General features: G+C 37.9%; 1 protein-coding gene across 1 annotated transcript in view; it reads right to left on the bottom strand.

Moving 5' to 3' along the window:
• Positions 1-254: 254 nt before the first annotated feature.
• Positions 255-18,172, bottom strand: part of RNGTT (RNA guanylyltransferase and 5'-phosphatase) — a 305,912-nt gene continuing 287,994 nt past the window's right edge. Inside the window, exons 15-16 of the mRNA XM_049652908.1 lie at positions 2,088-2,211; positions 255-607 (exon numbers count right to left, since the gene is read on the bottom strand). Of these exons, the coding sequence (XP_049508865.1) occupies positions 444-607; positions 2,088-2,211 (288 nt within the window). The 3' untranslated portion in view covers positions 255-443. The remainder of the gene's footprint in view (positions 608-2,087; positions 2,212-18,172) is intronic.

Raw genomic sequence — 18,172 nt, forward strand, 5'->3', positions numbered from 1 at the left:
AATACAGTGTTTTTTTATACGCTCACAGTTCCAGATTACTAACTTTATAAATTAAAGGTCAAAGTTATCCATATACAAACAAGGCCTCTTTTGCATTGATTTCAATCTCAATTAAACCTTTGGATATTTCAATCTTCAGATTCCACAAGGTAAGGCTGAGTTTATCAGATATAAATAAACTGTGTGAAGTCCATGATGTATCGTAGCACTGAGGAAACAAATGCATCAAATATTTACAGGCCGGCTACAATACCTTTCTTTCTTTCTTTCTTTCTTTCTTTCTTTCTTTCTTTCTTTCTTTTTTTTTTTTTTTTTTACAAAAAATTCAAATGCGTATCGGCATCAGGCCACATTCGCTTTTGAATTTCTCTGGCTGCAAAAATGGGGCAACAGCATTCTTTCTCACTCTTTTTTCCTCTCAATCCTCAAGTCAGAGGCAGGTCTTAGGTCAAAGGGCGAGGTCTTTTGGGGGGCGGTGGAGGCATGAGCTCTGTGTCAGGGTCCAGATGATGCTTCCGCTTCTGTCCTTGAGAAGCCGCCGCACATCTGTCGATGAACTCAAACAGCATCTCCTTGGTGACAGGGTTGGAGATGCTGTTGCACACAGCTGTGGACAAAGGGAGACACGTGTCTCACGCGAGGGTTAATTAAGGCAGCTGACTCACCACAGGGGGATGCCAAAGGGGAAAGGTTTGTATCCCAATATGCTAAACACTTGCATTTTACGGATCTGGGTGACTCGCTTCACACATTAAACTATTCTCCTCCCTCCCCCGCCCCCTAAAATGGGTGCTTTTCTGGTGCCCACTCTTTCTTGAACTGTTCATTTTAAAACAAAACGTTAAGTATCTGGATGATAAGCCTGCCTTCACTGTGGCTGTCCATCGCTCCAAAACTGTCTTCAGGTTTTGAACGGAGCACAGCGCATCACACTCTAGTCTATATTCAACCAAACTTCTACGGAAAACGTGTAGTCTCTCCTCTGAGAAAGAACTCCTCCCTGTCACGATGGCACCGGCCACCATTTCCACTGAACAGGGAGGCTCCGCTGTAGCTGGCAGATCATACATACTCTGTTGTTTTAACAACTTGTTTGAGGAAGTAAGGTATTACAACAACATTACGAATAAACGAGGCATCTCTTCTTATGTGGTCAAAATTTACTACCAGTCCTTTAAATCCTATTTACATATTTAGCTCTGGAAAAAAAGACACTGGCTTAATTTTTCCTATTTTCAAAATTAACTCATCTTGTCTGAATACAGATGCTAGTTCCAACAAAACCTTTAAATGTACAATAGTAACTTTTCATAAACTGCAAAACTGAAACTGGCAATTTCTGTATTTTCTCATAAGCTTATCATATAATCAGCAACATCACTGACTGGGCAGTCCAACAGCACACAATGCTATTAACCTTCAATCTTGGTTTTTATGTATGTTTTTCAGATTCACTAAAAACGCGATCCAGAGCAACTACTGCTACTAGTTTAGCTTGTAAACTTCATTACTTTGTGATGTTCTCCGTGAAAGAAACTTACTATTCTGAATTCTCAAAGCATTCAAGTTGTACCCAAAGAACACTATGAAGGACAGCAGAGCAGGTTTCAGGAGGTTTTTGTTTTGTTTTGTTTTGTTTTTTAATGGTTTTCATTTACTTTGTTCTCCATTGTTTGTAAAGCTATTTTAGGAGCTGGAAATTACATTTTCCCCTGCTAATTTTGTCTTTTACCATCTGGCAAACAATGGTTTTTATAGTTTTGAATAGATCTGAAATTATCGTGGCTTTTGTTGTTGTTGTTGTTCAACAAATTCAACTTGTATACAGCCCATTATCCTGCCCTTTACACTTCTCTTCTGGGCGCAGGGGCGCGAGCCCACAGGCCTCGGGACAACCTACAAGCCAACTGGAGCCAGTAAAGTCACAACCCCTTTCCCAGCCACACGGGTAGGCTCCGAATGACCCTATGGATTCGCCCCATCAAACAGATCAATAAAGACAGCACATTTTGACTCCAAAACCTTAACGCTCTCTCTCCCTCTCTCTTTTCTAACGAAACAAAACACTGGTAGATTGTCATACTCACCCATGGCAGTGTTGTAGGCATTAGGAAAACTTTTGTCTGTTCTCTGTCTCATGAAGACCCAGCTGTTATTCTCGAATTTGCATTCTATAATTTTGTTGTCATACTGTTTTAGCTCTTTTGTCACCTGTTTTAAAAGAGAATTGAGGAAAATATTTAAATCATTTAAAAGGCTTTTTGCTTCCACTATGTGACAGACACATTAAGGAATGCCAAAAACACCTCGGTAACTCTTCACGCAGAGCTTTTTGTCATCTCAAGTGTCTAATCAAGCCTAAGGATGTGGTGTGCACTCCCTTGTACACATGCTCATTAATCCAACATTTTATAAATAGTTGTGAAAACGGCTGTCAATATATAGCAATTAAAAGAGGCTAAGCAGAAACCAGCCACTTCTGGGCCAAATGCAAATATGTTACCATAGGGACCAATGCCTTCAATATTTCTGTGTCCCTATGGCTTTCAGAAATTGCGTATGCTGCTTGGGTTCATCAGCTTTCAGAAGGGTCTCACCATCTAAATTCCCCTGTCAAAACCTAAGAAGTTCCCTTTACTAGTTAAAAGTAAAAGTTACCCATAAAAGGTAAACATTAGGATCAGATTCAGGTAATGCGCATCCTAAATATTTTGCTTTTCAAGCAGTGATAACTAACCCAAACGCTAATCTCAGGTTATTTATTTACCCTTTCCATCTCTAAACTAGTATGAGTATACAGAGGAAGTCACTTTAGATTTTGGTTGGTGGGTTCTTTGGCTACTTCACCTCAGATGATTGAATATGAATTACAACTTACTCTATCAAAGCTAACAAGTATCCATGGTAACTATAAAACCTTTTAAAAGATATTTCATCAGGCTGTGAAGATGGCTTTCATAAATAGGAACCTAAGCTTATCTTTGCAGTTTTCAAATCAAATGCCAGTCATGGTAATATTTTAATTCAGTCTTCATCTTTCACAGCTAACAACTTTTCCTCACAATATGGTAGATTGCAATCATTTAAACTTCATTAGCATTATTTGAAATGCTCTCATTTTTTTTCTACACACATATTCAATACCACCTAGGAATATGAAGGGAAGCAAATTTTTAAAAGATGCTTTCAACTCAGAGATTAGGCAGTACATGCCTTCATAAAAACTATCAGATTGTATTCCTTTCCCTTAATGAGTATCATACTTGATTGGATTATTTGCATTTTCAACCAATTCAATAGGACAGATACATTCAGTGACTCTGGAACAGACCTGCCCAAAAAAGTGATGTTCTACTTATAGCAAACTTTTGCTAAAATTATTCTCAAATATTCATTATTCTAGTCTCAATTCCCCTCCCTTTCTTCCTAAGGATCCACCACCTTTAACTTTTGATACGTTACCTATAGCCAAGTACTAGGCAACTCATTCAGCGAGGTAACCACATTTATCACAATGTAGGGTCTAACAGAGGTACAGTCGCCAAACCTTTCAGAATCTCCATTTTGTAATTTCTAAAATGGACAAGGAGTCCCTAATTTACTGTGACACTGGAAGAATAATAAATGAAAGGACCTGGCATATAGTGGCCAACCAGTATAATTCTTACGAGAAATACAAAATTAGGAACTAAAATACTGCCTTCAAAAAATAAAAAGTAAAACATACTTTCTAAGTAAATTCACTAAAGAAACCAGGATGACATGGAAAGGTACACTTGGAAAACAGGTGTCAAGAAAATTATATCACATGTATCACAAAAGACAGGCTTGTATCGCCTGTACTTCACTGACCAGCAATTGTCCTAAGTCTGTATCACAGAGCATATCATTCTGGTGTTCCTGGTTTCAGAACTGCTATAAATTATGTGTTGCTCAATCTGACTACAGCAATTAAGCAGTATTACTAAGTATCTGTGTATCTATTTGGGCATGCATTAACAACAACTGGGAAACAGCTTTCTGAGAAATGCAGGCACCTGCCACTATACTAACCTAAATGTATGTCCATGTTCAAGAATAATCCATTATCTTTATTGATCACATCAGTTGTATTCCCAAGATAGACACACTGCAAGGTACTCAATCGGGTTAGGTAGTAAAATATATTTAACTGACAAAAATAATACTTCTCCTATGTGCACAAACTAAAGACAGTTGTCACTAATGGTCAGATCAAGAGAATGATTGCCATACAGGGAAGAAGTTTAATTTTAGTATCCAAATTCTAATTTGTTACTATGACAATAATCATCCTCAGCCAATTACGTATTATTATTTACTAAAACAAGACCTTGTCAGGCCTTCTATAATCAACTGTGTTACCCTAGTTTGAGCTAATAAGAACAAAATATTTATAAATCAAGACTTCATATCTGTACCCATAATTACATTGGATTAATGAGATTTTACTGTTTTTTTAAAGAGCAATATACTATGTATTTTATATTGTAAAACATTTTGTTCATGTATCCATCTTATTGAGAACCACACTTTTCATACTATTTGAATCTACCAATATAATGGGATTGGAAGACAGTCCAATGAAACTGGATCTTGGATCTCTGGAGATTTTAAATTAGCAGCTCAACAGTAAGCCCTGAACAAAGAGCCCACAACAGAGTCAGGTACAATCACAGGTGCTCCACTCTGCACTCTTTTTACAGAATACGTTTTGTAACTAGGTGCTGGGCAACCTACACTACCAAGTCACAAAAGGCAAACCATCAGTGTTGGCTGAACTGACCTACACCGAGCAGGCAAAGTTGCATTTCTATTTCTAGTGGTGGGATGAAACCTCTAGAATTTACTTTCCCTGTTTCAGGAGAGCTGTTTTGCTAGCAAGAGCGCATATTTCTTTTATAAAGAGACTGCACAAAGGCTTGAGGGAGGGGGATTTCTCTGAACTAATTTGCTCTGGAGACTTTTTTTTTTTAAGTTTAATTAGAGAGAAAGAGAGAGACAGACGGAGAGAGACAGAGTGCATTAGCAGGGGAGGGGCAGAGAGAGAGAGAGAGAGAGAGAGAGAGAGAGAGAGAGAGAATGAATACAACAGAATCCCAAGGAGGCTCCACGCTGTCAGCAAAGAGCCCCGACACGGGGCTCAATCTCATGAACTGTGAGATAATGATCTGAGTCGAAATCAAGAGTCAGACGATCAACTGACTGAGCCACCCAGACACCTCTGGAGACACTTTAACAAATACCTTAGAGAAGCCATCAGTGAGTTGTTCTATTTTTAACGTTTAATTTTGGAATAATTTTAGATTTACAGAAAAGCTGTGTAGATGGTATAGAGAGTTCCAGTATTCCTGTCACCCAGCTTTCCCTAATGTTCATATTTTATATCTCATGGTTCATCTATCAAGTCAAAGAAATTCACATTGGTACAACACCATTAACTCCACTGCAGACTCTTCAGGCTTCGGTTTTACCACTAATGTCTTCCTCTGCTCCAGAATCCCATCCAGGAAACCACACTGCATGGAGTTATCATGTCTCCTTATTTCCTCTGATCTGTGACAGTTTCTCAGACTGTCCTTGATACTTTTGAAAAGTACTAGTCAGATACTTTGTAGAACATTCCTCAATTTGGAACTTTCTGACGTTTTCTCATGATTAGACTAAGGTTATGGAGTTGGGGACAAACGCCAAAAGGTGAAGTGTGTTTCTCGTTGTGTAATACGTGGGGGTATGTGATACTGACACAACTTCTTCCTGGCGATGTGAACCCTGACTACCTTGTTAAGATGGTGTCTGCCATGGTTCACTACTGCAGAGCTACTGGTTTTCTCCTCTCCATGCACTATTGCTTAGTTATGAGTCACTGTGAACAAACAGCCCCACTCAATGCTAAGGGAAGTAAGCTCCACTTCATGGAAGGAAGAGTGTCAGAGAAGTTGTGGACGTTTATTAAAACCACCACAGATATTAATAAGTTTCTTGAGGTATTTTAAGACTGTACAAATATCCTGTTTCTCCTTCAAGTTTTGCTCATTAATTTTAGCATTCATCTGTGAATCTTGCCTACAGCAATTATTCCTGTGGTGTTCTCATGGAATTTTCTTTTTTCTCCATGCCTTCTACATTTATTATCTGGACTTTTTTTGTAAGGAACTTGTCCCTCTCCCTTCCTTTATTTATTTGTTTATGTATATTACTATGAACTCATGGATATTTATTTTAGTCTTTGGGTTATAATAAACTACTACTGCCAATTATTTGGTTGGTCAAAGTGTTCCAGTTTTGGCACTGGGAACTCTCTCAGGTTGGCTCCTGTGTCCTTTTAATTTGCTTCCACTTTTACTTACTTATTTATTTTTAGACTTTACTTTCAGGCAATGCAAGATAGTACTCCAGGCTCATCTCGTATTTTTCTCTGCCTCAGCACTAGAATCAGCCATGAGGTCCTCTACCAGGAATTTAGAAGAACAAAATCACTCCTCAACAGTCCAGGCTATGCTAAGAAAGTAATGCTCCCACCTGTTCAGGTCAGAATTTAAAATTATTATTGAGAGAGACAGAGAGAGACAGAGAGAGAGACAATGAGACTCCGAAGATGAATATATGTTTCATGCCTAAGTTTCCACTCCCATCTTTTGTGAACTGTTCTCTGGAGCTAAATTAAGTTGACCATTTTTTTCTTTTTAAAGTTATAATTCTGCTCTTTGATAATTCAAGTTCTATTTCTATAGTATGACCGAAGGTAAATCTTAAAAACATATCTTAAGTAGATAAAAGAAAACTCTTATATTCATGTAAGTAACTCTAATTTCTAGTACTTATAAAGGTGTAGAAAATAAAATAACAAATTCGAAATGAAGTTTTCTGGGGCACCTGGGTGGCTCAGTTGGTTAAGCGTCCAACTTCAGCTCAGGTCATGACCTGGTGGTAGGTGGGTTCAAGCCCTGTGTCGGGCTCTGTGTTGACAGCTCAGAGCCAGGAGCCTGCTTCAGATTCTGTGTCTCCCTCTCTCTGTCCCTCCCCCATTCTGTTTTGTCTCTCTCTCTCTCTCTCTCTCTTTCAAAAATAAACAAACATTAAAAAAATTTAAAAGAAAAAAAGAAATGAAGTTTTCCTTGTGGTGTCAGAACAATACAAATAGCTTAAATCTGAATTATTAGATAATCTTTTAGAAATACTATATTATAGTAGGGTCTTGATATATTACTTTTAGAAAGTGCATCCACTACTGGAGAAACTAAAAAACTGGACAAGTTACCCTCTTAAAAAAAATGTTACACTTACCACCACCACTCTGTATAAATAACACACTTTGCATTTTCTAGGTTGGAAACAGAGCAGAAGTCTCTCCCTCATGAATGGTGGGTCTTCAAGCCACCAATCAGGTGTTCATTAATGAAAGTGGCCAATAAAAAAAAGGCAGCTAGAAATTCTGTCTTATTTATCATAAAGGTCATTACTGACAAGTCACAACTCTAGGGTATGGAATTGCCACTAAACTACAGATTAGTACCTTCTAATAATATCAGAGTTAGTATAGTTCTTACTCAAAATGTAATATACAGATAAAAAAACATTATGACCATGTTGGCATGGTCATGGTGGAGTGTAGAATGAGGAATGACTTTTAACCTGTGTCATGCAGTATTTTCCAAACTTTCTGTATTATATGTGCTTAACTCTCATAATTTTTAATAATGAAAAATTCCTTAAAAAACTATTTCATAAAATGTAATACACATCAAGTTGGTTTTTAAAGCAGAGGTACAGAAAAATAAGATAGACATTTATAGAAAGCAAAGTCTTGGAATAAGGCCCTAAGACCACAGTTCCCAAACTAAGCAATGAGGTATTCCTGGTGTGCTGCCACAAACTCACAGAGGCATTGTGGGGTATTTTAAATCTTTAGGGAAACAGTGGCATGTGTTGGACAGCATACAAACTACTAGTTGCAGGGAGTTCACAGTTTCAGTAGGAGATTCCTTGAGATGACATTATACCTTTGCAAAGCTGAGTTTTTGGCAGTTATTGTGATAACAACCAAGTACCACAAAAATCAATGTGGAACAGTAAACGAAGTTGGTGGTGTATAATCTGACTCCAAGGATGGAGAAGTTATACAGTCCTTAACATGTGCTAAATTGTTAAAATCTAAATACTTCTTAAATTGCTTGGCTCTATCCCCTCAACCAGTGGAGGTGTTAGGTACTTCTTTTGGCTTAGAGATGCTGTGTATGAGGCAAAATGAATGAAGAAAGTCTGACAGTCTCTGCCCTAATTCCTTTTCATTCATTTCATTCATTCCCAGATTCTAATCCCTAATCTTACATGTAAGCTTGTATCTAGCACTTAGTGGAAACGAACCAGAGTTGTGAACAACTTTGTTTGAGGTGTAGAATATAGATTCATGGTAGAGAAGGAGAATTTCTATCACGTTAATTTCACTGGTTTTGATCTAGATCACTCAAATATGTATTCCCTGGGACACCTGGGTGGCTCAGTCAGTTGAGCATCCAACTTCAGCTCAGGTCATGATCCTGCGGTTCGTGAGTTGGAGCCCCACATGGGGCTTGTTGTTCTCAGCGCAGAGCCCACTTCAGATCTTCTGTCCCCCCCCGCCCCGGCCCTTCCCTGCTCATGCTCTCTCTCTCTCCCTCTCTCAAAAATAAAATTAAACACATTTAAAAAAACTTTTAAAAATATATGTATTCCCCACTAATTTCCCCACTGTCAGCACAGTACCCAGTCCAGGGTAGATACTCAAAGAGAATGTTTACCAAATTCAAGAGAATCACGAGCCTCAGATTATCAACCAATATGTACTGTTGATGGCTGGTTAGGTAAAGTAACCTAGTACGATCTCTAGTCTTTCTCTGCCTCGTTCCTCCTTTCCACCTTTTCCTTCTTTCTCCCCAAACAAAACTAAAGGTGTTAGGGCTTAAATATCCTAAGTTTGTCATCTGAATAAACATTTGTACTATTTTTGGATGCCTAACATGGAGGTGATACCACTACCAGTCTTTGCCATCATGGCATTAAAAGCAGCACTTCTGCTTCTGGCAGTAAAGAACAAGTATAGAAAGTGAAAGAAGATTTCTTTGTGCCCTCCCCCCACTGGTCAAGCAGTATCAACCATTTCTAGAATGGTATGACCTCATTTTTATATAAATGAATCTTAACAACTTATTCACTGAGCACTTAGTATATATCAAGCATTATAAACTTGTGGCCCACACATATAATCTCATTTAATTTGCACCACAATCTTATGAGGTATGAATTATATTACTGCCCTTTGACAGGTGTGAAGCCTAAAGCTTAGAGTAGACATCCCACCCAAAGTCACACATCTAGAAAATGGAACAGCCAAGTCTCAAATACGGTCTCCCTGTCCAATACCACAATGCCATTTCACACCCCATCGGCTATTACAAAGCCGGGCACTGTGTGGCCAATAAATGTAGAATTAAACAAATAAGGTTATTTTCCTGCTCAGAATTTGGCTGAAATTGGGTGTAGAAACCTCTGCATATATAAGTGTAAGAAGTCAGTCATATGCAAACACAAAGAAACTGGAGCTAACTCAACCACGGCAACGTGCTGTAGATCCATCCTTCCCACCATCTGACAAATATTGAGCAGGGGTGTGTCAGGAACAGGGTTGTAGACTAGCGATACGGACACAGTCCCTGCCCTTTGGCATGTATGGTCTAGTAAACAATCAAGTAGAAAATTACAAATTATGATAAGAGCTATGCAGAAAACAGATATGTAATAGAAACTAATACAGGGAGAAAGATATCTGATTTTTGTGGGGTAGTTTGAGGAGATAATATTTATTTTGAGACTTAGAATATGATGAGAAGCCAATTTATAGATATGAGGAGGGAGAGGGAGAGCAGGAGAAAGAGAGAGAGGGAAACAAATGAGAGTGGGTGGAGGGAGAGGGGAGTCACACATTTCAGGCAGTGATTACCAGTAAGCCCAAAGGTCTGAGGTGAAAAAAATCTTAAGATCTTCGCATGCTGAAGGAACTGAAAATAAAAAGTGTTCTCTACAAGCCTTTACAGAGGGTTCCATGTAGCCTGACTCCTTCCCAAGCTCTTCCTCTTCTATGTGATTCCCTATATATATAGAGGGTCCAGTTGCCTACTTGATACCTTTATGTGAAATTCCGTTAGAATTATCAAACCTGACATGTTCAAAACTCAACTTTTTATCGTCCCCCAAAACTGCTTCTCTATCTCTATATGTGGGAGCTCCATTCACCTAGCTCCTCATGTCAGAAACCTTGGTGCCCTTTTCTCTCATATTCAATTCATTACCAGGGTCTGCCTACCAATTCTACCTCCAAAATATATTCTGCACATGTCCATTTGTCCCCTCTCTCACTGTCTCTCAGATTCCTATGATAGTGTCTTCATCCACATTTTCCCCATCCTATCAATTCTTTACAGTGCAGCCCGATTGGTCTTTGAAAAGTGCAAATCCAATCAAGTCATTCCCTTGCTTAAAATACAAATAAAAGACATATAAGTTGGAAAGGGAAAAATAAGACCGTCTCTATTCATAGAAGACATGATTACTTACATAGAAGGAATTTACAAAGATGCTCCTAGAACTAATAAGCAACTTTAACAAAATTGCAGAATACAAGTTTAATACACTAAAACCAACTGTATTTCTCTATATTAGCAGTGAACAGTCAGAAATGTAAAATTTATAAAAAATAGAACTACCCTATGACCCAGCAATTGCACTACTAGGTATTTATCCAAGGGATAAATTTATTTTGAAGGGGCACATGCACCCCAATGTTTATAGCAGCACTATCAACAATAGCCAAAATATGGAAGGAGCCCAAATGTCCACCAATGGATGAATGGATAAAGAAGATGTGGTGTGTGTACACACACACACACACACACACACACACACACACACACACACACACAATGGAGTATTACTCGGCAATCAAAAAGAATGAAATCTTGCCATTTGCTACTACATGGATGGAACTAGAAGGTATTATGCTAAGCTAAATTAGAGAAAGACAAATACATGACTTCACTCATATGAGGACTTTAAGACACAAAACAAATGAACATAAGGGAAGGGAAGCAAAAATAATATAAAAACAGGGAGGGGGGCAAACCATAAGAGACTCTTAAATATGGAGAACAAACGGAGGGTTACTGGAGGGGTTGTGGGAGGGGGGATGGGCTAAATGGGTAAGGGGCATTAAGGAATCTATTCCTGAAATCACTGTTGCACTATATGATAACTTGGCTGTAAATTAAAAAAATAAAAGAAAAAAGAAAAAAGATTAAAAATAAGAAATGTAAAATTTAAAGGCTCATTTACAATAATTTTCAAAAACATGAAGTACTTAAGTGTAAATAAAAAACATATGTAAGATCTGTATGCTGACAATTATAAAACACTAACAACAGAAAAAAATTAAGGAGGACCGAAACAAATGGAAAGATACACCATGCTCATAAATTGGAAGATTCAATACTGTTAAGATGTCAGTTCTTCCCAAAATGATCTATAGACAATGTAATCACAAGGAAGATGCCAACAGGATTTTTTTTTTTAAACAGATATCAACAACCTGCTCTAAAATTTACACGGAAAGTCAAAGGAGCTAGAACAGCCCAAACAAAAAGAATAATGTTGGAGGGATGATACTGATTTCGAGACTTAGTGTCAAGCTATAGTAATCAAGACAATGTGGTACTGGTGAGCAGAGAGACACACAGATGAGTGGAATAGAGTCTGAAAGTAGAACCATAATTACAAGGTCAACTGACATTTGACAAAATTGCAAAGGCAACACAAGGAAGAAAGGACAGTCTTTTTAACAAATGGCACTGGAGCAACTGCATACCCGTGTGCATATCCAAATGAGCAAGTAATCACCCCAACCTAAATATTTCACTTTACACACAAATCAACTCAAAATGGAAAACACACCTACACAGGAAACCTAAGACTATAAAACTTCTTAAAGAAAACGCAGAAGAAAACCTTTGTGACATAGGGTTAAGCAAAATTACTTAGAAACAACACCAAAAACATGATCCATAAAACAAAAAGTTGATTAAGTTTTAAAACTTAAGCTCTATTTTTTTTTTATTTTTTAATGTTTATTTTTTTATTTAATAGAGAGAGAGAGAGAGAGAGAGAGAGAGCAAGCAGAGGAGGGACAGAGAGACAGACACAGAATCCAAAGCAGGCTCCAGGCTCTGAGCCGTTGGCATAGAGCCTGATGTGGGGCTCAAACTCACGAACCATGAGATCATGACCTGAGCTAAAGTCGGATGCTTAACAGACTGAGCCACCCATTTGCCCCGAAACTTACGCTCTATTAAAGATACTGCTAAGAGAATGAAAAGTAACACACAGATTAGGATAAAATATTTGCAAATCACATATCTGACAAATTATTTGCATTCAGAATACATAAAGAACTCTTAAAACTCAGTAGCAAGCCACAATTTAAAAATGGGCAAATAATCTGCACAGACACTTCACCAAAGAAGGTATAGGAATGACAAATAAGCACATGAAAATATGCTCAAAACGTCATTAGTCATTAGGAAAACATAAATCGAAATCACAGTGAGATACCACTATAAACCTATTAGAAGGTCTAAAAAAAAATTTACAAATATGAACAATATCAGGTGCTGACAGAAATGTAAAGCCACTGAAATCTTATACCATTTTGCTGGTGGGAATGCAAAATGGTATAACCACTTTGGAAGGAAGAAACTTTGGCAGTTTCTTTACAAAGTTGAACATACACCTACTGTAAGAACCAGCAACCTCACTCCTAGGTATTTACTCAAGAGAAATAAAAGCAAACATTCACAGAAAAACCTCAATACAGATGTTTATAGTAGTTTTACTCATAGTCATCCCAAACTGGAGACAATTCAAATGCCCTTCAACCGCTGAAGAGCTAAACAAATTTTGGTATATCCATACGAAGGAATACTACTCAGCAATAAGAACCATTGATAAAAGCAATAACATAAGATGGATTTCAAATGCAGTATGCTAAGACATGACATCCTGGAAAAGGCAAAATTATAGGAACAGAAAACAGATAAGTGGTTGCTGAGTTTGAATGTGGGAGGAGTGGATGATTACACAGGGGTATCCCATGGGATTTGGGGAAAAGGTGATGAAACTGTGCTGTCAGTAGTCCCCCCTCCCTTATTTGTGAATGGTGTGTTCCAAGACAGATATCCGAAAATGTAGATAGTACTGAACCTACATATTCTATGTTTTTTCCTATACATACATATCTATGATAAAGTTTAATTTTAAAATTAGGTAGAGTAAGAGATTAACAACAGTAACTAATAATAAAATAATTATAGCAATATACTGTAAAGAAGTTATGTGAGTGAGTCTCTCTCAAAAGATGACAAAATGCTTACATGAGATGAAGTCAGGTGAATGATGTAGGCATTGTGACTTAACCTTAGGCCAATACTGACCTTCGGATGATACCGTATGTCCGAAGGAGGATCATCTGCTTCCTGACCACTGCTGACTGTGCAGATAACTTGAAACCACAAAAAGCAAAACCACAGATAAGGGGGAACTACTGTATTTTTATTCCAGTTATGGTTATACACCTGTATGGATCTGTCTGAACTCACAGAACTATACACCAAAGGAGTGAATTTACTGTATGTTAAATTTTAAAAGGTGAATTGAAACAAAAAGAAACAACGATATCAGTTTCTTAAAAAAGCAAACCTGGGGTGCCTGGGTGGCTCAAGTGGTTGAGCATCTGACTCTTGATTTTGGCTCAGGTCATGATCCCGGGGTCATGGGACCGAGCCCCGTGTCTCTGTCTCTCTCTCACACGCTCTCTCTCCCTCTGCCCCTCTCCCCCACTTGCGTTCTCTCTCTCTCTCTCTCTCTCTCTCTCTCTCTCTCTCTAAAATAAAAAAAAAAATTTAAATACGATAAAAAAAAAAAGTAAATCCAATCATGTCATCCTTTGCCAATGGCTTCCCATTACAAAGCACTAATTATCTTTCTAGCTTGTATGAATTGTCTTATAGCTCCCTACACCTTTCCAATATTTATCATTACTTGTAAATACAATTTTTGTTGATATCTGTCAACTACAATGGTTAATAACTATTGAATACTTAGTAGGTGTTGAGTACTGTTCTAAGTGCTTTACATGGATTAATTTATTTAATCCTCATAACAACCCTAGGAAGTTATCTCCATTTTTCTAGATAGAGAAGCAGAGGCACAGAGGAATTGAGTAATTTGATTAGGGTCTCATAGCTAGTAAGTGACAGAGAAATGCATTGTATTCCTACTAGGTTTCCAAATACATTATCTAACTTAATCTGTATAAGTATCTTTTTCCTTTAAGTTTATTTATTTGTTTTGGACAGAGAGACAGAGAGAGAATGAACATGAGCAGGGGAGGGGCAAAGAGCAAGGGAGAGAGAAGACCAAGCAGACTTCACACTGCCGGTACAGAGCCGGATGCAGGGCGCAAACCCACAAACCATGAGATTATGACCTGAGCCTCAATCAAGTCAGACGCTTAACCAACTGAGCCACCCAGGGCGCCCGTTAATCTGTATAAGTATCTAATAAGACTTACAGAGGTAGAAACTGAAGTAATACGCATAAGGATACAGAGTTAATTTGTTTTGGTAGCAAAATCCAAAGTCTAGGTCTTTATGAGTCAAAAACACGTGCCCTCCTTATCCTTAAGAATCTAGGCTCTACACTGAAAAAATATTAAAGGAGGCAAAGATAGATTCCACTTGTGGACAATTTCACTTCTTGTGTATAAACTGTAATTTAAATAATTATTTCCAGGGAGTACATTCCACTTGGGAGAGTCTGTGAGTGAGAGACAAAGTGATGCGTGACGGATGAAGGGCAGAAGGGCATAACATATTGGCTTGAACAGAGCACAGTGTCTAACAAGTTTCTTTTCCTTCACTTTCTCCAAATGCACACCATTCTGACCTGCATCATCTCTGCTATTTGCTATTCTAGTTGCAGCACAAACCACAAATCATAGCAAATTGCAGAATTTCTCAATCATTAAGGATTTACAATAGGTTAATTTTAAAATGGACTGCATCTCACAGCTGCAAAGCTTTTGTCTGGTTTCTAGACCAAATGAGAAGCCATTAGTGGATTGAAGACCTTTCTGTGGGCATGACTCTTGAAAAGAAAAGGTCATGTGGACAAAACAGGCAGCTCTGCCAGGTAAGGTGAGGTAATGGTAATGGCTTACTAAACAGGGCCCCAAACTTTGTGACACGATGCATCGCTCCCTGTTTAGTACCGAGCATGATGAGAATTATAAGCAGATCGTGGATTCAGTGCATGATTGGGATAATAAAAACAATACAGAACCAAGGAAAGCTCTAAAATCTACCATTAACATGGGGAGAAGGCTAAAAGCAATATGCACATCTAACACTTTTTTTCTTCCTAAACAGTTATAAGTATGATGAAAGACTCATCTGATGTTGCTTCTTTTTAAAGATATCTGTCCCATAGCCAATGCAAATAATTCATAAGATATATTAGTCAGATTGAATTTGATAAATGGTCTATTCACTTCTGGCAGTAACAAACTCCAAACCAAAACTATTTTAATGACCATTAAATATCCACGCTTAACAAAGTTCACATTATACTAGACCTAAGGTTTTAGTGAGGCAATCGTTAAGATGTCAATGCATAGTTCAAATTTACTTCAGTGAGTCCTTCATATACTTTCCAAGGACTTGCTAACAATTTGGAGCCAATCTATGTTCATTTTTTTAATTCCTGTAGCAATGCGTGCTAGGTTTATATAACTTTATCTCTTTTCTTGAACTCAGTTTAAACCCAGCTATTCAACTGTGCTCTTTTTATGGTGTACAGACCTCAAGAGAACTGTCCTCCACATGAATCTACACGCTGTGTGGCAATAAGCCAAAATGCTATAATAATAAATGAAAATTTCCTTCCTAGTCTGCCTACCATTTAGAACACCAACAAAAATGTTTAAGTTCTTCCCTTTTGATCATCTCCTAGAGTAAATGCTTTCCTTTAAAATGACCCAGCTTGCTCTAGTAGCACTAATGGGCACCAAAACCCACAGACCCACACATCCCTGAGTCATTAGCTTAGGTACCCACAACACCTTAGTATAGTGATACCGCTCTTGTGGTAACTAGGACCCATCTGAACAAACAAAGCTTTCTAGGATTCCTTTCCTACAAGTTTGTACCTCAGGTCAATACAGATTTGCACTGAGATATTCTGACCACAGTACCTGTAACCTGCCTTTGCTATGTCCACTCGGCCATTCAGAGTCATTCTTTCACTCCTTGCCATGCACACCGCATTCTATCTTTATATATGCTTTCTCACCAACTATATTTCTTCTTCTTTTAGAAAGAAATCCTGGGGGCGCCTGGGTGGCTCAGTCGGTTAAGCAGCCGACTTCAGCTCAGGTCACGATCTCGCGATCCGTGAATTCGAGCCCCGTGTCGGGCTCTGGGCTGATGGCTCAGAGCCTGAAGCCTGCTTTGGATTCTGTGTCTCCCTCTCTCTCTGCCCCTCCCCCGTTCATGCTCTGTTTCTCTGTCTCAAAAATAAATAAACGTTAAAAAAAATTAAAAAAAAAAAAAAGAAAGAAAGAAATCCTGGAGTTACTGACAAAGGTTTTACACAAATTCAGAGACACTGAATAGTAACACTGCTTAGAATCCAAGGGTTTTATTTTGTGTCTTTATGTACTCTTTGAAGGATATTCACAACAGATTTATTTAAATCTGCCTCATCAGCTCCATGTATCAGGCAATCCCAAACCACTAAAAAGATGTTGGAAGTTTGAAATGATTACAACAGGGGTGCCTGGGTGGCTCAGTCAGTTAAGCTGAAGTCATGATGTCACCTTTGGTGAGACAGCCCTGCATTGGGCTCTGTGCTGACAGCGTGGAGCCTGTTGGGATATTCTCTCTCTCTCTCTCTCTCTCTCTCTCTCTCTCTCTCTGTCTCTCTGCCCCTACACCTGCTTGCTTATTCTCTCTCAAAATAAATAAATGGACTTTTTAAAAAGAGAAAAATTATTTTCTCCAAAACATCACAATCCCCTTTCATAACATCCAGTATTTCTGACCTGATAGGAAACTTAAGATGATCAAATCAAACACTTTTATTCTAAAATATTTAAATACTAAAGTGTATCCTCCATTATCTCTATTAATTAGTGTATCTTTATGTTTGTGAACATTCATGCATTGAGAAAGTATAAAACTAGGAGCAAATAGAAAATTCATTATTTTGGTAACTGGTATGCAAAAATAACTTAATGTTTGTATTTTCATCAGAGCTATTGACTTTTTCAATTTTGACTGAGATTTTTCCTTCATAGGAAAGGGAAGGGAAGGGAAGGAACTAACATTTATTAAATAACTACTATGTAGCCAGCACTGTGCAAGTCTCCTTATATACATTATTCTTTTATAATAATTAAGACATTAAGGATCAGAGTCTTTAATTCTTTCAAGGTTGTGTTTAGATCTAGAGCTCTTTATCAAACTGTCTCTTAGTAATATCAAGGAAATCCAACATACTAGAGGAAAGGAAAATTTTATTATTATTCACTCCTAATCAAGAAATTACTAAATAGCTAAAGCAAAGAGTTAATGGAGTATCCTTTGCAGTCACCACAAAATTAAAGGAGACACATGAGCTCTAGCAGCAGGTCATGTTAAGTTTAATGTAGTGATCTTCTAAAATAGGAATAAGAAACTCAGACTGCATGGGACAAAAACAGATAAAAAAAACCCCACCAACCTCAAGTGTCATGGGTTAATTAACAGCAGTCTGGAGAAAAGAGGTCTGGAAAGAAGTCAGGAGGAATGAAGTAAGAGAAATCTCAAAAGTGGGAAGGGAAAAAACGTGGAGAGAAGACAAAGGACGTTCCAAGTGTCCTAAGCCAGGTCTGTGAAATGAAGATAAAGTACTTTTCAGTTGAGTAATACATAACCAAGGAAGATTTCAGTGATGATTGGAGTTGTTTAAATTTTTAGTAGGCTTCAGTGATTTAAAACAGTGTTTTCGGTCCTGGCAATCGGTTTATCTG

The sequence above is a fragment of the Panthera uncia genome (genome assembly GCF_023721935.1).
Source record: "Panthera uncia isolate 11264 chromosome B2 unlocalized genomic scaffold, Puncia_PCG_1.0 HiC_scaffold_24, whole genome shotgun sequence".
NCBI lineage: Eukaryota > Metazoa > Chordata > Mammalia > Carnivora > Felidae > Panthera > Panthera uncia.